The following is a 24,550-nucleotide window of genomic DNA, read 5'->3' on the forward strand; positions in this document are numbered from 1 at the left end:
CTATAATTTCTGTGGACTACAAAATCAGTATTATGTTATTATGAATATAGACGCTGGAAAATTTGTATTGGTTTCATGTTTAACTTTCCTTAGTGTTTAAAAATGCAATTTTGGGCCAGCCATGGTGGCCTAGTGGTTAAGTTCAGCACACTCTGCTTCAGCAGCCAGGGTTTGGTTCCCGGTTGCAGACCTACACCGCTCTGCTGGCAGCCATGATGTGCTGGCAGCCTACCTACTAAAAAACAGAGGAAGATTGGCACAGATGTTAGCTCAGGGTGAATCGTCATCAGCAAAAAAAAAAAAAAAAAAAAAAAACCCAATTTCACTTTTTCCACTTGGATATCTCAAAAGAAGTAAACATTCATTCTCAGCTGTATTTAAACTATAGAACAACTTATTGCACACCTCTTCTCAAATGCTTCTCAAACCAAACTTCAATTGAATATTGATATTTTATGTGGACTAACTTTACACGAGAATGGTCTGAAGCTGCCCTAATCTAACATGGTGGCCAGTAGCCACATGTAGCTAGGGAAATTTAAATAAAATATTCAGTCCCTCAGTTACACCCGCCACAATGCAAGTGCTCCATAGTCACATGTGACTTGTAACTACTGAGTTGGACTTTGTAGATACAGAAAATTTCCTCCACTGAAGAAGTTCTACTGGACAATGCTGATCTAAAATACAAATCTCTTTAAAATTCAGCCCTGGAAATATAGTAGGCACTTGATTCTTTTCGGCGACTAAGATGTTGAAGCCATCTATAATAATGCACTCTTCAGAAATATAAAATATATTTGCATGGTAGTATAATAATTAAGTTATTAACTCCTGAAATACAAGTGATATTTGACCAATATCACATAAAATCCCTTCTTATATAAGTGCAAGAGAAAGTGAATATTAAAATTATTCATTTTAGTTCATAGACTAATCCAAATAACAAGTGAATTTTATATATATACACATATACATGTGTATTTTTTTTGCTATTCAAAGAGAAATAAGGTGAAAAATAAAAACTGAATAGTTCCATAGGTGGTAGTTAACACACAGACAAAGAGAACTGATTGGTGGTTACCAGGGGAAAGGGGGGAGTGGGGGGAGGGCACTAGGGGTGAAGTGGTGTACCTACAACACGACTAATAATGATGTACAACTGTAATTTCACAAGGTTGTTAACTATCATAATCTTAATAAAAAAAAAAAACTGAATAGTTCATCTTTACCAGTTTTGGATTTTAGAAGAGAGACAAGTTTTGAAAATAATTCCTCTCTCCATAAAATGTTACTAGAAAGTATCCTACACGATGAACTATAACATTTATGAGTCCATCCCCTTGCTTTTCTGAAATCTAACTATAAAAATGTATGAACTTTCAAATTCAATCTTCTCATGGAAATGAAACACTAAGGTGCCTCAATAATGAGAACTGGCTCACATACTTGAGTGTTTACATATTCTAGTTGCACAACACAGAGTTCAAGCTGTATTCACAGGCCTGTCACAGAACAGCAAAACTAGGCTAGACAGAAGCCACAGCATTGAAAGAACGGAAACAATATTTAATTTTGATACAAAGGAGATTGACTTAAAACTTCTTAAATAAGTAATATTTAACCATAGTCACTTTTGTAGGATTTACTCATATCTGTTCTTCATACTTTCTCTCCTAGTATTATACAGAATGCAGAGGAGTTTTAACTGTTGGAAACAAAATGCTATTCATGGTCCCACCCAGGGCGTGGAGTGCTGTTCACACGATACTCACAGTACTGCTTCCAAGTCAATTTCTCATAATTAGGAATGTGCTGCCAACCCACAGAGCAATGGACAGTGAGTGTGTGATAATTGCATCACAAGAGAGATGGCGACAGATACTCCAATTAGAAAACAGACAATTTCTCAGATCTTGAGATGGAGCAGGGAGAGGTGGAAAAGAAAATACTGGGAACAAGGAAGAAAGAAAAAGAGAAGAATAAGACAGTCCTATGCTGAGGTGAAACAAAGTAAAATGAAAAGAATAAAACAAAAAGAGAGTGACATCAAATTTTAAAGCTAGTTTCTATGAGAGAAATCTGTTAGGTGTCTTCCCACCCCTTCCCAACTCCTTTATGTACATAGAGAACTATTTGAAAGGTTAAGCGTTAACTTAATAATCATAGTAATAATCTTATAATTTTAAAACTTCAACTACAATTTGTTTCTTGGGAATCTTTTTTGTTCCTAATTTTCTTATTTTGTTCCCAAAGAAATCAGAGCACTCAATGCCAACCACTGCTTTTTGATAGTTTTTACTCCGTTATCTCGTCAGCCACAGGATAACCATCTCACAGATGTAATGGTGGCAAAGCCCCATCAAAACACTATTTATCACAATAAAGCCCGCGGCACGATGGAGCTCCCTCCATTTAAACCTCCATCCAGTGTGGTTTACTGCAGAAAGAACCAAAAGTGCCTCATTTTGAGCCTTTCTTTCATTATACTATCTTGTTTTACTGTATTAAAAATTATATAATTTTATTAGGAAGAGACTCAACTCAGGCAGTTAGCTAGGCAGTTAGTTGAACATCCAACTTCCCAGGCAGTGATAAAGTTTTCTCAACAATATATCTGAAATGTATCTTGTCCTTGCTGGAAATGAGAATGGTAGAGTGGAAAAAGTCTTATTCTGGAGCTCAAGAGACCTAGATTCTAAATACAGCTCTATTATGAATTATCAATTACGTGTCTCCTTCGGCAAACTATTCTGGACCTCTGAAAATGAGATGTTTGGTTTAAATGGTATCCAGATTCCTCCCAGTACCAAACTCCACGATTTTAAGGGCTGTCTGGTTCTCCCCTGTGCTGGCTGACTGGTTGATGGCATCAGCTGGAGGAAATGCTGTGGAGGTAATTTAGGTAAAGGCTCCCTTCAAGGATGGGGCCTAGGCTAAGGAAAAAGTTATATATCTGAGGCTAAAGAAGACAACTGTCTTTCCTATTACTAGTTCAATGAGCCTCCTTGTATGCCCAAAAGGACAAACTGAAATGTAGCAATTTCTTTTCTTACAATTGTTATATTAATAAATCTTCACAAGCCCAGGAACGTGAGCTCTATGCCCTCTTCTAATTCTGAAATTACTGATAGTCAGTAGCAACTGCCAAATTTAAAGATTACAAAAATTGTGCAGAACATTATTAATACTTTAAAATCCTTTAAAAGAAGAATATTTAAAATGTGTACAAGAAAATGTGCACATTAGTGATATCTACTGTTCTGTTTGATTTATCACATAACAGGGATCTGCGCAGCCTACTTTCATGAGAATTAAATGAGATAAATGGGATGTATATTATTTTCTATTCTTTTTTCTTCTTTATTAGCTAAAATCTTCATATTAGCAATCTGCACTTCTGTTTGCACAGCTAACATAAATTATCTCATTTTTAGAAAAAGACAGTAGAGCATAAACCAGCAAATTACTCAACTATATAACTAGTAAGAATTATTGCTTTTGATTCCAAAATCAAACATTCCTTTCGAATAATGCTTTTAGTCTAAACAAATATACCTTATTACTACTTACAAGTTACTATATAAGGGAGTTTACTAAAGGTGGCGTAAGCATTTTCACAATAAACCAACATTATCAAGGGGTTTTGTTTAACTCGGTTATAAAACATACTCTGGGGAAAAATGGGCAGTTTCTTTGTGGGAGCAAATGCTTTTAAAAACTCTTCAAAAGCAAATAAAGATTTCAGGATGGAAACCATCCTGCATCAAACAATTCAAAGTATTTTATTTTTAAAAAGAAATCTTTTAGTTTCTTTTATCTCTTGTAATGAATTCAAAACTTCTAAATCTGGAGATTTTGTTTTATAACAAGTTACCGTTTTTAACAAGTAAGGGTCTACAAAGATTATAGATCATCTTTGCAGATATAGATGCACATTTGGAAACAAGCTGGTCTATTTGCACACACAGACACGCACACATTACCTGAGAAGATAAAAGGCTCATATACAAACTTAAACATAATTTGGCTTAATACCCATCTTATAGGTAATCAAAAAAATCACCTCTTCAAACAAAGTATACTAAGCAGACTATTGTGGCAATATTTAACAGATTAAGTATATTTTCATTAATGTTTGATTTCTTCACCGTTTAATTCTCAAACCAAGGTTTAAGTGTAAAAAACACTTTCCTCAAGCTTCACTAATCCACAGCACTATTAATTTACCAAATATTAAGTCAAGTAATCTTTTGAAACACACAGATGAGAACATTAGAAATTACTTTATTTTTAATACTCGCATGTTAAGAAAAGACATTACTCAACCTTTTAAATGTTGGAAATAGTCATCTAGATTGGTATGTATCTTCACTATTTATATTCTGAAACCATCATGGTTTTATCTATTTGAATTATTGAGGATTTTTCCCCCCACAATGGGCAAGATTTCTTTACATAAATGTCTCTGTGAGGGCATGCTCATAAAAAGGTCAGGCTAAATTATTATTCATATGCTAGCTGTTGTGCAACACTAAATGGTCATAAAATACAACTTCTGAAAAGGGAGACTTTATTTTAAAGTTACAGGAAGTGCGTACTCTTTGCTGTCACAACTCTAAAGGTTTAATGATCAGAGTTAAACAGTGAAATCATGCATAAAACAAATTTCCAGACTTTTATTTTCTGTCTTTGAAAGTTTTCAGATCAACATTATACATGACCATCTCATAAAGTTGGCTAATGTTTTTTAAAAATGCATGTATACACAACCTCATAAATCAATTGAGTGTTTAATAACTTCCTCCATAATTTTAAATTCTTTACTAATTTGCAATTCCTGAATTGAAAAAAAAATTTGCAACGCTTCTTTTATTAAGTAAAGCACAATGTGGAGAGTATGCTCAGTTCTAGAACTATGCCTGAAACTTAAGTAACAGAATGACCTTTCAGCAGAGTATTTTAAAGGCAATCTATGAATCAAAAATATTCTACTGAACAATGACTTTAAAAATGAATATGACCCTGGATTACGTCACTACTCTCATCAAAGGGGACAGTGCCTTCAAGTCACTTTAGTCAGTTGTGTCCCATGGTTTGTCTAGGAGGCAAGGGAGGTTATAAAACCATAATCCTCAAAAATGGAGAGGATTAGATGGAAAACTCTCTCTCATTTTGTTTTCCACCTCTCTATGTTAAAAGTAGCCTCTATCGAGGCCGGCCCCATGGCCGAGTGGTTGTGTTCGCACGCTCCGCTTCAGCGGCCCAGGGTTTCGCTGGTTTGGACTCATCAGGCCACGCTGAGGTGGCGTCCCACATGCCACAACTAGAAGGACCCACAACTAAAAAATATACAACTAGGTACCGGGGGGCTTGGGGGAGAAAAAAGGAAAAATAAAATCTTAAAAAAAAAAAAGTAGCCTCTATCTACATATCTGGAACATAATTTTATTCTCTTCAATATATTGAGTTTTGTGTGTGAATCAGGTATTTTTGAAACAGAGCTTTGCCCTGCAAATAATAAGAATTTATCATTTATAAAGCTATTCTCACGCCTCACATATTTTATGCCTCTCAATAAGTAATTTGATTTATTAACCACTTTACATTCATTACCCAATTAACCTATCTTTGTTAAGCACATTTTACAGGTGGGGTAACTCAGACTTGGAGTGATTCAGCCTAATGGCTGAAGCGAGGATCACAAAGCTACTGAGTGGAGTACATAATTCAAACCTAGACTGTCTGACTCTATAAACCTAAAGACTATGATTTTTTAAATATTGACTTAAAACTTCATTTCAGACCAAAGAAATTATAATCTCCAGGAATCCTGTCCCAAAATTTGTTTTTTGAAGCCGCTCGTTCGGGAATGGCTGCACCATCACCACGCCACTCTGCCTCCCTAGGATTGCGGATTTTGATTAACTGCGTCTCATTTCTGTGAACCAGTCCTTGACGGAAGCCTCCCGCAAGATAGTGCATGACAGATGGTGCTGTGGAGGATTAAAAAGAAGTAGAAAACATGGCTCTTGCCCCTGAGAAGCCTACAGTTTAAAAGTATCCTGCCCCAAATATTGAGCAGCTGTAAAGTGACGGGACCGGGCATGCAGAGCAGGGATGGCTTTGTGGAAGCAGTGAACTTTGATCACGGTTTTGGTGGAAGGGAGAACGGAAATTGACAGAGAAGAAGAGATTAACCAGGTGCAAAGGTTTGCCACGGGAAATAAGACTTGTGGAATGGTTTAATAACCCTTCTTTATTTCAAAACACAATTTTAAATATTTCAATTCAATTCTCTCTCAAACACACACAAAATTACTAACCTTCTACATTCATGGCTTCTCTCAGAACCTGAAGTTTCTTCTGTCTCTCTCGGATTCGGTCCAAAGCGCTTGATATTGCTGAGGAGATGGGCAGTTCTCGTGTGTGAAACATTGGATCCATTTTCTGAGGGCCGAAGATATCCAAGGCTATGCTTCCATCTGAGTATCTTGCCTCCTTTTTTCTGGGAGTAGTGGAAGTCCGCACTGTTACTGTCTCAGGGAGACAGTGTTCATACCTGCCAGTCTCCCCAGAAGAGAAGTCTCTGTCAGCTGTGCAAAGCAAGTCCATGGATGAAGCCCAAATCTTCTTCTTGGGAAGCACGTCAATGCCAGGAGTAGCTTTTTTTCCCGGGCCGCTAGTTTTGAACTGGTAAGGGGAGCAGGTATTCTCACAATCTTCGTGTCCAGAATTATTATCTGATGAAATGTCCTTGAAATAATCTTCCTCATCTTGTGTGTCTCTGATGGACAGAAATCCCATAGATTTACTAAGCCCTTTGTTAAGAAAGGTCTGATGAGAGAATGGAGACTTGTGTATGTCTAGTACATCAGAAGTAGAGCTTCTTCCTGGAATGATAAGAATCTATCATGTATGCACAGAATTTTTAGAAAGTAACTAGAATGTAACCTTACTACTGACAACAAAAGTGGTAGCAATTTTCTAAATTCTCTTCGAGGAGGATCAGAGATGAAATAGATGGTGGTGGTTATGATAGTGGAAGTGGAAATAGACGCTACGTTTGTATGACTTTTCATAGTCCATTGTTTCTCATCTAATGAGATTAATAATATGTGGAGCTTACTTTTTTGAGTAGTTTAATTTTATGTTCATCAAAGGTGAATTATTTGGTTCTAAAAAGGTAGGTAATAGTTTCTGATCCCATCCAGTTTGGTAGAATATTAATTATCCATGAAATGATTTGGGCTAATCATAGAGTGTACAATGTATTCCTTTAACTTCTAAAGGTATAATTCGAATATGTATTACTTCAATATAAAGCCCTGGTATTTTCTGGTCATTTAAAAAAATATGTTTAAGGAATAAACAAAAAAATTCTCACCAAATTCTGGGTAAAAAAGATTGTAGCACTTTGAATTATTAAATATCAAGTTTTGTTACTATTAGATATGTTTTTAGAAACTTTGTGTACGAAATCCAGATAATTTGATTGTGCTTAAATTATTTAAGAAATTTAATTTTTCCATGGCAGACATCATGTACTAAAATAGATTTTCCTCTCGAACATAATGTATCAATATTCGGCCACTGGAATAAAGTACCAATTCTTATTTATTCTTTAGTCCTTGATGTAGCTAAAACCACTAAGTCATTCTAATTTTTTTAAGGCAGCAGTCTATAAATGAATTGAGCCAGCAAAAATGCCCAACAAGAAATTAATATTTTGAGTACGTAGATTCAATTAAAAAAATCACAGATATATATATATATGGCTCCACTATTCAAAAAAGAGATGTAGAAAAATACTTGATAGTTTGTAACCTAATAGCCCATAAACACTGAAGATTTCCTGTGTGACTTTCTGTGACCCCTCTTTGATAACCTATTTGCTATGTATACATATCAAATAATGACTAAAACCCTCCAAGTAATAATAAATTGCTTATTAACTCATTTAAAGAAGTCAATTGCCTCTTTTGAGTAACAACTATAAGCTTTAATTCTCTGACTACAAATTTTACCTCAAAAATCTTAGAAAAGTAAATTCATTTCAGAATGGCAACCAATAATTGCTTACTTGAGAATTAGATTCAAGCATTTTGCTTTTCTTTCAACTCATCTTCCCCTGAATATAGATCCACTTAAGTGCAAATAAGGATAACATCAACTTAGGGCATGTCATATGAAGAACACTGACCATACCTTTTCCGGACATATGGATTGTCACACATTCTAGCTCTAATCTAAGATAATTTAAAATTGATAAACATTATGTCATTGTTACAGGGGTAAATTACATCCTTAAACCACATATTGAAACTCATTAAAGTTTTATTAAAAAATAGAGAACAGAGATATTCTTGAAAATTGATAGAATACATTAGATAAAAAATAAGAATGGAAAGGATTTAACATCATATGACCACAGATGAACTCAACAATCTGCCTTCTTTTACTACTTTGACTACAAACAAGTAGTCAAAACTTGAAGAAAATCAAACAAGTAGGTATTCTGGCAACACCATAAATTCTTGGTCAACCACTTTGGGCACTCAACATCATGTGTTAACAGTAAGTTGACTCAGTTTCCACAATGCTTCACTTCTCCTTGTTCTTCAAATTTCCCACCTTAACTCCTTCCTCTCTTTTGTCTGATGATCTTATCCACATTCTACCAAGAAACCTGTCCAAAGAGAGCTTTCTCATTTTTCCATGACTAATTCTACACATTTACCCATGTCTGCAATCATGCTGTTCTCAAAAGATGAAATTTCCTACCAGTTGAAGGCCAATTCCCAATGTGTTCAATTCCTGGCTCCTTTTACTTTATCAGAGTTTACTTCTTTGGTTAACGTCTCCCCTCTCTGCTTTCATCTTCATTATCCTCCCTTTCTATTGAGTCATTTCCATCAGTATATAATATCCTCTTAATATGTCCATAATAAAAACCAACTAAACTTCTCCCCTATTAACACATTTCCCTCTAGCTATTGCTTTTTCCAATTTCTCCTTTCCCATTCACCATTCTACCCACATTAGTCACCTTCCAATTCCTCCACACCTTGGCAACTCTCATCATGTATCACTAATGACCTCCATATTGCCAAATTCAATGCACACTTTTGTATCCATATCTTACTTATTTCTCAGCAACAACTGATAATGATGTGGTTAAAGCCTTCAACCTGATGCCACTCCTAGTGACCCTGTGTACAGTAGAGCAGAAACCTCTCTGGTCTTTGCGCCATCCTCTCATCTTCCAGCACCGTATCAGACAATGCTCTGCTGCTATTCATATGGTTTTCATGGCCAATTTTTTCAGAAATGGGGGCTAATCTGTCTTAGCCTGGAAGCTCTGCTGAAACCTGTCCACCATGGGTGACCCTGCTGGTATTTGAAATACCAGTGGTGGCAGTGAGAGCACTGAATCTTAACCACTAGACCACCAGGGCTGGCTGATAGTGATAACAACCCCTTCAAGAACCACTTTCCTCTCTTTACAAGCCTGGTTTCCTCTCAGACTATTCTTTTTCCTCCTCCTCCACTGAGTATCTAAATGCTGGATTTCCTCAAGTGTCAATTTTAGAAGCGTAGCTTTTCACTCTTTCCTCATACAATTTCATCTCTTACCAAGGCTTTAAATATTATGTACACACTGACAACTCCTCAATTTATATTCCTGGCACTGATCTCTTCTGGGAGCTCCAATTTTATACGGTTGGGACTTCTACCAGTATATCTCAAAAGCACAGCACACTGAGCGTGCTTAATAGTAATTGCTTACTTTCCACCCCAGTCTTTCAATTTTAGTGAGTGGCACCATTATCCAACTGATTGCTGAAAAGAGAAATATGGGCACCATCCTGAAATCCTTCATCTTCCTTATTCCCCAAATCAAATCTATCAGAAAGTGCTGGCTATTTAAATTCTCAAAGAAACCTTACCCCAGGTGATTATTTCCAATTCCAGTGGCATGGCCCTGTTCCTAATTAAGATGATCACATGGCTAGATAACTGCCATGGCTTCTCGATAGGCCTACTGCTGCTTCTTCCTTCCTCATACAACTATCCACTCAGCAGCAAGAATGACCTTCTCAAAATATAAATTCCACGATGCTACTACTGTGTTAATAAGTCTCAAAGGCATACTATTGTACTCTAAATAAAACCTAGACCTTCTCAGGTCTGCCCCTTGAATTCTGTTTAGTCTCATCTCCACTTCCCTTATTCCATCTAGGCCCCAAGTTTTTCTCTGTTAAGCTCTCTTATACATTAGGGCCTTTATATATACACTGTTTCCTCTGCCCTGAATGGTCCACTCCAGATCTTTGTCACGGTTAGCTGATTCTTATCCTATAGTTTTATTTTAAATGTAACTTCTTCAGTGAAGCCTACCCTGACCACTATTCAAATAGATCATTTTCCAAATGTATCACGAGTCTATTCTATTTCTAACAGGTAAACTTATCATTCCTTTTTGGGTCATTAGTATTTACTAACAGTATATGAATGGGCCATGGTAGCCTAAGAGAGCCACGACTTCTCACTAGCCGTATGAGACTTTGGGCCAGCCCAGTGGTGCAGCAGTTAAGTGCGCACGTTCTGCTTCGGTGGCCCGGGGTTCACTGGTTCGGATCCCAGGTGCCGACATCGCACCACCTGGCAAGCCATGCTGTGGTAGACGTTCCACATATAGAGTAGAGGAAGATGGGCATGGATGTTAGCTCAGGGCCAGTCTTCCTCAGCAAAAAGAGGAGGATTGGCAGCAGAGGTTAGCTCAGGGCTAATCTTCCTCCAAAAAAAAAAAAGACACACACACATATGAGGCTTAAAACTAATTGCTAATTAGGTGGCTGTTGGATAACTACTGCTTTATAAATGCTAGGTTTTTATTGTCTTCATGCAAATTAGTAGATATAAAAATATTTCAGTTGATATTTATTACATCTCCAGACAGCTGTCATTTAAAATTCTGTACGGTACTACAAAATTATAATGAAAATAATTCATGTAAAAGTTTGCACTAACTTCCTACTCTGTTTCTACAAAATACATTAACTATGGCTCAATTTGCTCTACATGTTTGAAAATCACATTATGATAGTTAACTTAAAATCTCATGACTGTTACTTATAAATGATTCTGAACCATATTTAAGGTCTCTTCTGGTAGCCAACAGGACAAAGAAAGGAATGGTGAAACAGGAAGAGGAGAGAGAAGGAAGAAGGGGAAGGGGAGTGGTTCCCCTCAGGAAAACGGGCGTAAGTTGTGGGGGTGTGAAACAAGGTTCAACGTGACACGGATGCACGTGTTAGAGACGGTCTAAAGTAAAACTGTAAGAAGCTATGAGCCACAAGAGTGCTGAAGCCAGAAACTGAGTGTGCATGACCTTTTGAAGAAGAGAAGGAAGCAGTAGGAAATGTTTTAAGCTAAGTGGTTTCTCCAGTGACCTATTAGCCTAGGGCTGCTTTTGTTTACTTTTTGGAGGAAAAGGGAGACACATCTTTTAGGTAGGACACAGAGAAGTAGATTTCAGCTGGTACAGACACACGATTCTTAAATCACATATTCCCAACTGGTAGCAGTCTCAATGCATTTTGTCATGTCCATGATACTCACTACCCTCAACTACACAACTAGGTAAGTAGCTGCCTGATTAATACTTCACAGGTGGAGAAAACATACATAATATCACATATAGCAACACAGTATCTGGTTACTTTATGTTGCTAAAGCACTAGGGAAAAAATTCCACTAATCTGGAAACTCAAAATGAGAGTTCAAACATAGAAAATCTGGCCACAGAAGTGAGGAGAAACATGGAATTCTAGCCTCATTTATTAGATGCTTAAGTCCGCTAGACCAGTGAAAACCAAGTACTGTTGTTACCACCAATGCCACTTACTTGATAACTGTGCTTGAGACTAGATAAAATGTACTTTCTTCACTGCTTTCCAGATCTTTCTAAACATGTGCTTGAGCTATTATAATTATTTTAGCTAACAGGCAATAAACAGCGCTGAAATTATTAATTAAGTACACCTAATAGCTGGGCTTCCTACCCATTTTGATCACAGGAAATTAAATTCATGTTATTTCTGAAAGTAATCCCAATGGAGCTACTCTTACAAGATTTCAGGTGGAACCTACCTTGATATCTCCCCATCCTGGCAGAGCTGGTAGCTCCTTCCACTATCCTCACAGAGCATGCTGGACCTCTACTAGGACATTTCTTTCACTGCATTAAAATTATCCATTATATTATATATCTGTCATTACTCCCACTCATTTTCCTACCCCCAACCCCAACTGTAACAATAACATAATATAAGGAATCATGTCTTGTTTTTGTATTTCCAGTTCCTGATAAAAGAGATTCCAAAAGAATGCTTGTAGAATGGATTGATTACATAACTTTTTGAAACCTTCTTAAGCCAATTTAGGTAGTATAATCTACCAGAAAGATGACTGTCAAAAGATCTGGGTTTTAATTCTAGTTTTACCATCCAATCCATGAGCTTGGGCAAGCCAGTGAATTTCCATGTTTCTCACTTCCTTCACCTACAAAAATGTGGATATAATTTATTATACCTTCTTCTGAGAGATGACAGGATAAATGAACTACCCCATGAGCTATTATGAGCTTTTCTGAACAAGGGCAACATAAAATCCCCATTTTTGTCTCCCTTTTATTTCTGCTTAATTTTCCTCAGCATATAATTACCTACTGAGGGGGAATTTAAAAGCTCTTCTGAGAGGAAATCATGAAACCAGAAATCAAAAGATCTTCTACAAAAGTTTTAGATTCTATAATAAAAAAATCAACTTATTCAGAATAGGATAAGTGGTGACTATAAGTGGATTTTCCACCTCTTGAGGAGGCTCTGAGTTCAAAGACAGTTTATAGACAATGTTAGATTACATACAATTTTAAGCATCCAAATTTAAAACAAAACCATAAACATTTTCCTTTTGGAGAGTGCATTTTTTGCTAAAAACTAAATAGGGAACACTAAATAAACTTTGAAGAGCTATTTTGAAGAGTAAAAGATTTTAAGAACATAAAAAGTCTTCATAATAGAACACATTCCATTTGCTTTAGTTAACTTGAAAAAAATCTTCCTTGTAAAGTACACTGTGTTTTAACTATTTTTGTTATATATGATTAACATCGTCCTTAATTGGATACCATCATTCACCTTTCCCCTCACACACAGACTTAAAACATTCACAGCATCTCTTAGAAGCTAACTTCAAAATGACATTTCATTATTAAAACAGGTTCCCGATTCCTCATCTGTGCTCACAAACATGCTCAAATACATAAAGAAGGGAACATGATATTATCGGTACGTCCAAGTTCTGAAGCACCAGCACAGTGATCTGATCGTGGTGCAGGTTTCCACCTTAAGCTTGGCAGGAGATGTCTGATTTCTTTCTGCTTAGTGAAGCCATTTTATCAGCACTGGCAGTATTAAATAACAAAGTGGGGGCAGACAGCCCACTAGTTTAGGTTTGGCTTCTGTAACAGACCTCAGAGGTGAGATAGAAGGAGGGACCTTTTAAGGTCATTTATTCATAGACAAAAAATTGTGTTACGTTTTAGTTGAACAATCAAATCACTTCGATATAAGGCATTATACCTAAAATTGCTTACTTCCTTTAATCGAGTTCTGTTATCTCACTGCCCATCACGACATCTTCTTTATTGGAAACTGTGCTCAGGAGCCTAACAAACTACAGCGATCACTACAAAAAAGTAGTGTTAGGCTGGTTTGCAAGAAAGAGAACATTCTCCTACTAATGTAGAATGACAAGGTTGCTTTGCTGCAAGTGACCATCGATAGTTAAGAACTGGCACTGCACGAAAGCAACAGCAGTGTCTTTCTTCTTTACAAGGTGATTTCTTTCAATCTTAAAGTTTTTATATTATATTAGTATATGCCATTGACTATTAGGTAGTAATTGCTTCTGTCTGGTAATAGCTATAGTTAGTATATTATGCTGATTCTGTCCTTGAAATGTGGTTTTATAAACCTGTAAAAGTGAATTAAAAGAGCCCCTGAGCAGTACTGTTGCTCAGATAGGCTGAGGAATCGTTCCTTACACTTGATTCAAAAAAGGCTATTGTTTCTTTAAGTATAAGGACCTCTAACTCTACCCAAAATAGAAATATAACAAAATTTGGTTTATTCTGAGTGACAAACTGTAATTCCTTACAAATTCTCTTAGTTTAGATACAGAGATTTTACTCTCCAATAAAGAGAATATGACTACTAGAGAATAAAATCAATGGACAGTCTATTTAAAGATTTCTCTGTTAATTTTTAAAGTCACTACAGTCAACCCTAGATTATCTACATTTTGACAGTCTATTAGCCATAAGAATTCTAACGACCTGTTAGACAATAATACTAAATCTTTCTTAACATAAAAACAAAGTCACAAAAGGCATTAATAATTTGGTTTAAAACTTTTATTTGTTGTTATAAGAAGAAAATAGTCTAAATAAGATGAGCCAACTACAGTTGGTGAACTATACTTTTTCTCTTTACTTTGCATACAACTTAATGTTTAAAATAGATTATCTAGAAAGAATGAATCAGAGTCTCATTTCTTTATGAAACCATAAAAACTGTATTATACCTAATATTTTTATAAAACTTTTTGTCATACCCATTCAATCAACAAATATTCATTTAACACCTACAAAAACTAATACACTTAATATAATAGGTTTTCCCTATCCTGAGCATCTACCTGTCCAGAATGCTTAACTTTTGTATATGGCTTTTATTTAAAAGTACATGTATATATGTAAATGACTAATAACTTGTTATTTAAGGTACATTATAGAGTAAGTATAGATTTAGTTAAATCTCTAATTACTACCTCTAAAATATTACGTAATAATTAATGTCTGTAACAGTAAGACTCAATCATTGAAAGTAATTTAATCTAAACTATGTTAACACTTGATAGTCTTTAAAATTCGATAAACTAAATATGGCAGGTGATCTTTTTTCTTTCTATACTTTCCGTACTTATATATATTGTTAATTTGTTAATTCATGATGGATAGGAATAGAATAGAGGTCATCATATACACAAGAACATTTTTTCCTCTTAGAAGAAAAACACAAACTGTCTTTAAAAATTAATAACTAATAATTAATAACATAACATTATATTTACTAAGTCAACAAGCAAACAAACTTCAATTCCATAACATGGCCACTTAAGGAGAGCGGGAGATGATAGAATGGAACTCGAGAAAGAGATTAGAGAAAGAACAGGAAAGAGAAATAAGGAAGCAAGGAGGAAGGGAGAAAGGGAGAGGGAGGGTGAGGCGGGGGAAGAAGGGAGGGTGTCGGGGGGAGGGAGAAACTGGAAAGATGATAAATAAGAGAAACAGAAATCATTTCCTTTGAATTTAATATTCACTTTGTCTCCTTGAAAGGCCCTTTTGGCTTGCTATTGACATTCATCTATAATTTTCTATTATCATCAGTTCTAAAACAGGAGACTGACTGAAAATTTGATGGATTAACAAAATGCTACTATTCTTAGCACCAAGGTTCACACTAGACACATCTCAAATCCTAGAGTAATTTTAAATCTCAAATCCTAGTATAGTCTTAAAATAAAGGGAAACAGATTTTTACCTACAAGAGGAAAGTGTGTCTATATATATAAGGGGACATAAGTACAATAAGGAAACACTTGCAAGAAAGGGTTAAAAATACTTTTTTAACTGCCAACAAACCACTGTAAAAACTAAGTTAAACAAAGTCTGCCTTCTGGTTCTTTTCCCTCTGGCTCCCACATAAACTAAGAAAATATATATTAGAAAAGGAATCTTATGTAACCAGAAATAAATTGATTATACTGATGATATGAAAGCTAAGATACCTGTTCAGAAAAATAGTCCTTATTCACAAGAAGTAAAAGAGAAGTACCAAAATAGACACTTAAGTAACTGCACCATTACAGAATCACTCCATTAGAAATGATTTTATTACTTTTCTTAACTTCTCAAGCAGAACACTTCTTAGGGTACATTCTTCCCTCTCAGATACAAGAGTTCTGAATTCTGCAAAACATATTGTCCAGATAATCAAGTGTCTATATGTAGTTTTCACAATGAGAGTTTCTCACTAGGTTTTAAATAAGACAGCTGTGCTCTGATTATTTAATTAATTTAAAAAGTTAGCCTTTTAATCTGACCATATCCATTAGAATGTTCCATTGGAATATGTTTAAGCAATATTTACATTTACTTCTTTCTTCCCAGCCCCAAGACTTAAGACAATAAAATATTTCACCCACAAAATATTTTTGTTCACATTTAGATTACCATAATTATCTATATTGCTTGATGAGAAGTAAAGAGAACAAAGATAATCATCAAAAGCAAAAGCTCATTTTATAAATAAGTCAAGCTTGAAACTTAACACTGAAAAATAAATCTTCATGTAAAAAATTACTTTCATTTCATGTGTTTGGAATTTCTACTTGGTTCCTTAAAAAATCAAATTAATAATTATATAGGACCCATAATTATCTAATGCTATTGGCAAAGAGCAAAAACACTCTTTATTAGTTTTTATTTACTGAGCATCATATAACCTAAAATAGTATTTGATAATGGCTAGTCATGAAATTAGTAGGTCATGAAATCAATTTTGTGGGTTGTGACTAAGATTAAAAAAAAAATAAATAGAAGGGGCTGGCCCTGTGGCCTAGTGGTTAAGTTCAGGGTGCTCCACTTCAGTGGCCCAGGTTTAGTTCCCAGGCACAGACCTACACCACTCATTGGCAGCCACGCTGTGGCAGCGAGCCACATACAAAATAGAAGAAGACTGGCACAGACGTTAGCTCAGGGCGAGTCTTCCTCAAGCAAAACGAGGAAGATTGGCAATAGATGTTAGGTAAGGGAGAATCTTCCTCAGGAAAAAAAGAAAAGAGAAAAGAAATAGGAGAGGGTTGGCCCCAAGGCTGAATGGTTAAGTTCGCACGCTCTGCTTCGGCAGCCTAGGGTTTCGCCGGTTGAAATCCTGGACGTGGACATGGCACCACTCGTTGAGCTGTGCTGAGCTGGCATCCCAAATGCCAGAACTAGAAGGACCCACAACTAAAAAAATACACAACTATGTACCAGGGGGCCTTGGGAGAAAAGGAAAAATAAAATCTTAAAAAAAAAAAGAAAGAAAGAAACAGAAAAACAACAGAGTGCAGTAAGAATAATATTGTTTCCTGAAACTTTTGTTTCAGTAGCATTTATGTTCATAAACATGTATGTATTTGTTTCGTCTTGCTTTAAAATATATTTTTAATTTCAGTAGCATTTATGTTCATAAACATGTATGTATTTGTTTCGTCTTGCTTTAAAATATATTTTAAATATAAAAATGCCATGATAAAGTAAATAAATGATTTAATGTTGTAATAACAATATCGGAAAGGAAATGATTTACTGTGGGAGTTTTGACTCTATTAATAAGGTTTCTGCATAACTTTAATGAATTTGTATATTAATACAGCTAGTGTTCCTATCTGTTCCCTGCCTCCACTTTGGACACTTATATTCTAATTATGGTCACAAATATCAGATTTCTAAGCCAGGTAAGTATGATTTCATAGAGGAAACAATGAAATAAGGTTAAACCTAAAATTCCCTATTAGTAAACTCTTACCTGTTGGTAATCCTTTTCCTCTTAATCGGTCTCGAATAGCCTGGCTTCGATCAGGCTTTTGTTCACTGTTACGGGCAAGCTGATCCGTCTGTACACAGGTAATCAAAAATCAAGTTTGACAAAAGAATCTCCCTTTTGTTTCATGGTAATGGTCTACAGAATGACACTAGTTAGACAATTTTTGGAGTACAGCATTAAGTAAAGACACTCCACATTTGCTATTGTTAATTTGTATTCCTCGGATAAGATTACATTAGCTCAATTCTGGCCAATTCATCTTCAGGATATAAAAGGCAAGAAACAGTTATCAAAGAGTCACCTGCTAACTAGGGAACAAAGCTAGCCTAAAAAGTAGTTAAAAAGTAACTAAAAAGTAGTTAAAAATGACTTCCACTTGAAAAGAGTAAAACTGAAGTATTCTTTTTTTCTAAACTTATAACTACTTTCATTTCTCAAATTAGATTATAATTTTACAACGATGTTAATTCTGGTATAGTAAGGCTTTCTCCTGATTATAACTACGCTTTGAGGGTACTGATTTAAATTATTTTAAAAAATAATTCTCTAGATTTTACCTGCCGGAAAACACATTTGAAAAATGCTTTAAACTAAACGGACACATTGAGGGATGATGGCTAAATTTATGTCCACATTCTTTTGAGTCACCTTTATAACAAAATGTTTAAGTAGTCTTTAATAACTTTACTCTTTAATCGAGGTACTTGTTTACAATAAAGCATGCCAAATTAGATCAAATTCCACATTACAAGGGATAAAAAGTTAGAACACTGGGTTTATTCAGATGATCAATCAGAATAGAAATGTCAAGAAATAAATAGAAGGAGAGAGAATGGTGAAAAGAAATTACTTAAATCTGGCACCAAGAGCATGCATACATATCTGTTTATACACACCTACACATTTTAATATTCCTCCATTAGCGAAACTTAAGTTTGAGTATGGATTAAAAATTCATTTAAAGAACTGTATTCAAGGCATTATGTTTTCTACCTATAAGAAGACTTAAATGGAAATATTTCTGAAATGATATCATTCAAATGACATAAATATTAGCTCAGTTTGCACTATACTGTCAGTAACGGAAGAAAGAGCATCCTGCATCTTTGGGAACCCCTGCATTGACACTACTATTAATAACAGCTGTCATTTATTAAGTAATTACTATAAGGCAGGCACTACCTTAAGCGCTTTACATACTTTATGTTATTTAATCCTCAAAAAATCCTCATGTGGTAGATATTATTCTCATATTACACATAAAGGGAGAAATAGAAAGAAAACTTCTAAGGACCTTGAAGCAGCTCATCAACATTGAAATAATTATCTTCACAGCTGTTCAATAATATGGGTGGATGGTATGTATTATTAATCCTATTTTACAGATAGGCAAAATTGAGGTCAAAGATAGTAATTAAATCAGTGGAAGAACCAGAATAAGTCAACTAGCCTGCTGACTTACTCTAAGCTAATTAATTTTAAGTAAGAATTATGGTCACTTAGAATGAACTTCACACTGAGTGAAAGACTAGCTCATTCTGTCAGGTACAGGCAGCAACAACAGCTTCAGAGGAGCATAACAGATAAAGCCACGGGCAGTGGTGTCTGAGAGATCCAGGCTCCAACTGTGTCTCTGTCATTTACCATGTATGGTCATGGGTATTTAATCTTTCTGAGCCTTAGTTTCATTATCTCTAAAATGAACACGAAATTATCTCTTATAACCTGGGGTTGTTGTAATGAATAAATGTGAGAAAGCACAAAAGCCATTTAGCACAGTGCCTGGCACAATGTAAATACTTAAAAATGGTAGCTGTTGGACTTACTTCAGTCCACTGATGTCCAGAATAGCAAGAGCGATAAAAGGTGAAGGGAGCATTATCACTTCTACTTAGTAGAAATGTGTCTCTGGAAAGGCAGGCTCTCTATATGCTGGTTCCAGTTGACCCTTCTATTCGTCTCTCCCACCAGACAAGCCCACAGCACACCCCACAGCTGATCCTCCAGCATCCACTGCTCTTTCCCATTTCACAGCGTTTATCCAAGTTTACTTCCTTCTGCCTAGATTATTCCTCTCTCTATCTAGTCTATAGGATCTAGTCAAAGTAGTCTTTTTCAGTGTAGACATAACTTGTATCCTTTCCTCTCAAACTCTCATAGCTTTTAAAATTTTTATTATGTTACTTTTCATACTTCTCTTTGCACTTTATAGTTAAGTAAATGGTTGTATAACTTTAAGTAAGAGCTCTTAGAAGATAGAGCAAATGTTCAAATTTGTATCTTCTATAGTATCTAGCACCGGTTTTATAAGTAGATGAGCAATATACAGCAATTAATAAATTGAACTAAATACTAAACTTAAAGGGATGGAGACCTTTTATCTAACATGGGCAATTATTGGATGGTTAACAGAATTTCATGGAGGAATATTTCTTCATGGAAAGACAGAAGAAAAAATATTTCCAGCAATTTTACTATAGCAGTAAAATCAGCAAACAGGACAAAAGTCTTTGAGAAGGCGCAGTGTAATAGTAAGATTCCTGGACTAATCGGACACATAAGTCCTGCGAGATATGCAAGTTTCAATTTCTTTATTTATAAAGTCAAGGAGTTAGTACAGACCAACATTTCTCAAAGAGAGTTTTATAAAACATTAGTATTATGAGAAGATCTGTGAAAAAAGACCCAAATAAGTCTGGGAAAAGTTTCACCTATATGTCTATCTTTCTTGAAGGTTAGTAATATAGTCTAGTGTATTAAAGGCTCTGAGAAGTTCTGCAGCGAAAATATATTTAATTTCGCCTAAAGAGTTTTCCTTCAAGCTTATTTGATCATAGAGGAATTTTTTAAATAAAAAAAAATCTGAAAATACATAGGAAACTTTCGCCTGGATAGAGGGTTTTCAGATTTTTAATAGCTTTACCTTCATTCAAAAAAATGACATGAGGAACATAAACAAATAAATCAAGTAAAACTGGAGTAGCTCTAGTCAAGGAGGGGAAATAAGCAGCCAAGAGCTCCATTCACTCAGCCTCTCCCACCGGCATTCTTCTCACTACAGGACCACAAAGGCTCCAGGGGTACAGCTTACAACCCACTTGCCTAGAAGAATCTGAGTCTGTTTCTCATCAACTGGCAAAGTGCGTGGAATCTGGACATACCTGTGCCAGCCATATAACACCCTGGTTAAGACAGCAGAACTAAACCCCTACGGAGGAGGAATTAAGAGGAAGCCAGCAAGAACACTGAGTGACAGTGGAAAATCTGTAGTCCAAACAAAAAGAGGGACCACCACTCAGGCACCACAACCCTAAAGGGGAAGTGCAGATAAAGTTTAGATCTAAACCAGACCTTGAGAACCAAGGACTACCCAAACTAGGACAAATAGGATAGAATACAGCTTAAGAAACGCAGAGGTATGACTACTATAGAGTTTGTTATTCTTGGGATTCTTCACAACAAAGACGAGAGAGAAAATTAAGGAGTCCAGGTCTTGGGGCATCTAGCAGGGATTCAAGCACGTACCCCCTCTAGACAGCAGGCACCAGTGTTCGGAGAAGGTGGGGAGGGCTCTGGGAATACGTAAAGGGTCCAGACAAATAAGTAGCCAAGAAATAGGTATAAAGCAACAAGAAGTGCATTTAAATAATTCTAAACGGATATTTTGCATGTCAATGCATTTTTCACAATAGATAGAACCACCTGCAGAAAGCTCCTCAGGAAAAGATGCAAGAAAGGAGGCAAGAGGAGACATATTCAATTTCAGCAATGCTGTGATTCTGTGATAATTGCTGGACTAAAGTTCTCAAAAAAGACTAATTCTCATGAAATCTACGGGACTAAGTCATTGTACCGGGCTTCTAAATTTTAACTGTTGTTTCAAAGAAACAATTAACATTACAACAAGAAATTCAATCTCCTGTTCCTGGTCTTCATTGAGAAAACGCTACCTATATAATATCTTTAAAGAAAATTTTGTGACATGCTGCTAGATTTTAAAATATGACTCTATGTACCAGTGGGAATTGTAGCTTACCCCAGAAAGATTTCCCAGAACCAGTTTTACCAACTGTTTCACGTAGGAAAATGAAGGCGCACAATTGCTGTTCCTAATGTGGGCACTGCAAGCATCCAGGACAGTCCGAACAGAAACCCGAGCGTAAATAACATCCTCACACATTCCAAGCAGGATGCTGTTGAGATGATCTCCAAGCTTGATAGGCTGAACATAAAGGAAGGAAAAGCCATGTTGGTAAGTGTAAGTAAATCTTATCTAACAGGAGACAAGCCATTCCAGGAGTCAAGAGGAGACACACCAAACACACTTCAAATACTTGGAGGAAATGAATTCCTTATCTAGTAGCATATATGCTGTACTGCATTTTGCCTTTTCATAATCCAAAAAAATTCTTAGCAGAAGATGGTTAACATATGTCTCCCAAGATAGAAAGTACTACAGAAAAACTCTGGGGTTTTCTTGTATGATAAAGAAATGAGATTCTTTGGTTATTCAAATATTTTGGTAAGCAGTTACTATATAGATACCATTTGGGGGCAATCAACAATTTCCTAACATTCAATGAAATGTAATATATTCAATACATATAAATATAATTTGATACTCTCATGATAACTTAGAAGAGATTTCAACTATTACAATGACTCACGATTATTTAAATGTAAATTCTCATTATGCTGGTGAAACAAAGAAGCCAGATGTGAGTTTTTTTAACTAGCTGACATAACTTGTAGAATAGTATATCCAAATGTCCAATAAGCATACCAAAAAAGGCAAATTAAAGTTGCAAAAAAGAAGCCACTACACACTCAACAGAATGGTTAAAAATAAAAAGAATGATAATACAAAGTATTGGTGAGGAGTGCAGTACTGCTGATGGGAGTTTAAACCGGTACATCCACTTTGATTTCAGCATACACTTTCCCCATGACCCTTCTCTTCCACTGTCATCCATCTGGGTGTTATGTCATCCTTTAGATCTCAGCTTAACTTCGAGGTCCTCAATACACCTATCTTAAACCTCCAAGGCTGGTTAGAGGCTCCAACTCAGGTTTTCTATAGCACTCTCTATTTTCCCTAATATAGCATTCATTGCATCGTGTTGTAATTGGGTATTTAGTTGTCTGTACCCACAAATGGACTCCAGAGGTCATTATATTCCTAGTGACTAGTACAGTGTCTGACACAAGGGAAGTGCTTAATAAATACTTTAGAATATTAAATATTTCTAAAGTGATTATGATTTCTGATAGCAAAACATAAGTAAAAGTTTATACTTCCCCTCCAATTTATACACTATTGATATTGACTTCATTTTCAGTTATCAGAAAAGATTATAAAGTTTTAATTATAGGCTGGCATCACAATTTACATGTAAGTTAGGTTGTATAACATATGACACCAATATTTCCAGTAATAATTTAACTTTCTCATTTATATTTATAGAATTGAAACTTAGGAGAGAAGGTAAATACACAGTATTTTTCATGCTGTAAAATTAGACCAAACCAAGTTGAAGACTATCATTCATCTTGCATAGATCTTAAGACGTTTGAATCTTAGAATAAAAACCTAAAATGCTTGTTACTTCTTAATTTGATTTAAAAAAACACACCTAGTTATTTTTGGTTTTGACTTCTAAATGCCTAAAATAAAACCTAATTCTATATTCTATATCTTTGCTTTGATGAAATATAGTTATTTTTAAAATTTTGAATTACTATTCACTACTATGTTTATAAGGAGTCTTCAGGAATCAGAGTTATTTTAGAAAATAAAGACTAAAAGCAGCTCAATGGTCATCAGAGCCTAAGACCCCCAAAAGTGTTACCTTACTTTACTTTTCGCATCAAAAAAGGTTATCACTTTCAGTTCAAGAATGAATCAAAAATGTTACAATCCCTCTTATCAATCATTACATTAGGAGAAATAAAGTGGACTCCCGTTTCTCTTGCTATGTTTTGAAGAGGCCACTGCATTTCACAGACTGAATTGTTGAAACCTCGGTGGTGACTGCTATAATTCTAGGAACATTTTAAGAAAAATAATTTCTTTAGTACTTTATTATTACCTCATTTTGCGAGTGTGACATTATTAATGTGAACAACCAGCACAGAAATGCTGGTGTGCCTGACATGCTGTAGAACACATACAGATACATGGAAGAGCTTGTTCAAAAGCATTAAGTCGGACAAACGAGACAACCTGACTTACTTGGCTCTGAGGTACTTCATGATCAGCCCCCCAGTACAACGTCATTCCAAGAGAATAAATATGGATCTAGGAATAGAATTTTTTAAAAAATCATTTTATGGTAAAATAAAGTTTAAAAACTCAGCAAGTACAATACATTCATGACTTTTTGTTCCAAAGAAAGTACAACACATGATTTGAGAAAATCATTTCATATTTTGCATAAAAGTATGTGAGAGCTTAAAACAGAAAATAAGACTGGAAACAATCAGAACAGACTTTGTTTCCCAATTCCCCAGCCCACCTTCAATGAGTAAACATTTTAATTAGTTCTTATTTATTTTAAGTTTCTTTATACAGACTCAAACAAATATGAATATATATTCTTATTTCCCCCTTCTTTTACAAAAGGTCAAAAACTTCAAAAATTACTCAGGACCTTGCTGTTTTAATTTAACAGAGAGGTATTTCCATATCAGTGCTTAGAGATCTTCTCATTCTTTTTCACTTCTGCACAGAAGTTCATTTTGCGGCTGTAGCATTGTTTACTTAACCCATCTGTGATTAATGGGCAATTGGGATTTTCCCAAACTTGTGCTGTTATAATGTTTCAGCAAAC

At 35.4% G+C, this 24,550-nt stretch overlaps 1 protein-coding gene across 16 annotated transcripts in view; it reads right to left on the minus strand.

Moving 5' to 3' along the window:
• PTPN13 (protein tyrosine phosphatase non-receptor type 13) overlaps window positions 1-24,550 on the minus strand; it is a 204,191-nt gene that overhangs the window by 94,800 nt on the left and 84,841 nt on the right. For 15 of the 16 annotated variants that reach the window (XM_046656429.1, XM_046656440.1, XM_046656437.1 and 12 more), the window contains exons 4-7: window positions 23,953-24,018; window positions 21,757-21,942; window positions 17,703-17,790; window positions 6,327-6,893 (exon numbers count right to left, since the gene is read on the minus strand). In XM_046656429.1, coding sequence (XP_046512385.1) covers window positions 6,327-6,893; window positions 17,703-17,790; window positions 21,757-21,942; window positions 23,953-24,018 — 907 coding nt within the window. The remainder of the gene's footprint in view (window positions 1-6,326; window positions 6,894-17,702; window positions 17,791-21,756; window positions 21,943-23,952; window positions 24,019-24,550) is intronic. The other variant, XM_046656441.1, reaches the window with a different exon arrangement.

The sequence above is a fragment of the Equus quagga genome, chromosome 3 (genome assembly GCF_021613505.1).
Source record: "Equus quagga isolate Etosha38 chromosome 3, UCLA_HA_Equagga_1.0, whole genome shotgun sequence".
Lineage (NCBI taxonomy): Eukaryota > Metazoa > Chordata > Mammalia > Perissodactyla > Equidae > Equus > Equus quagga.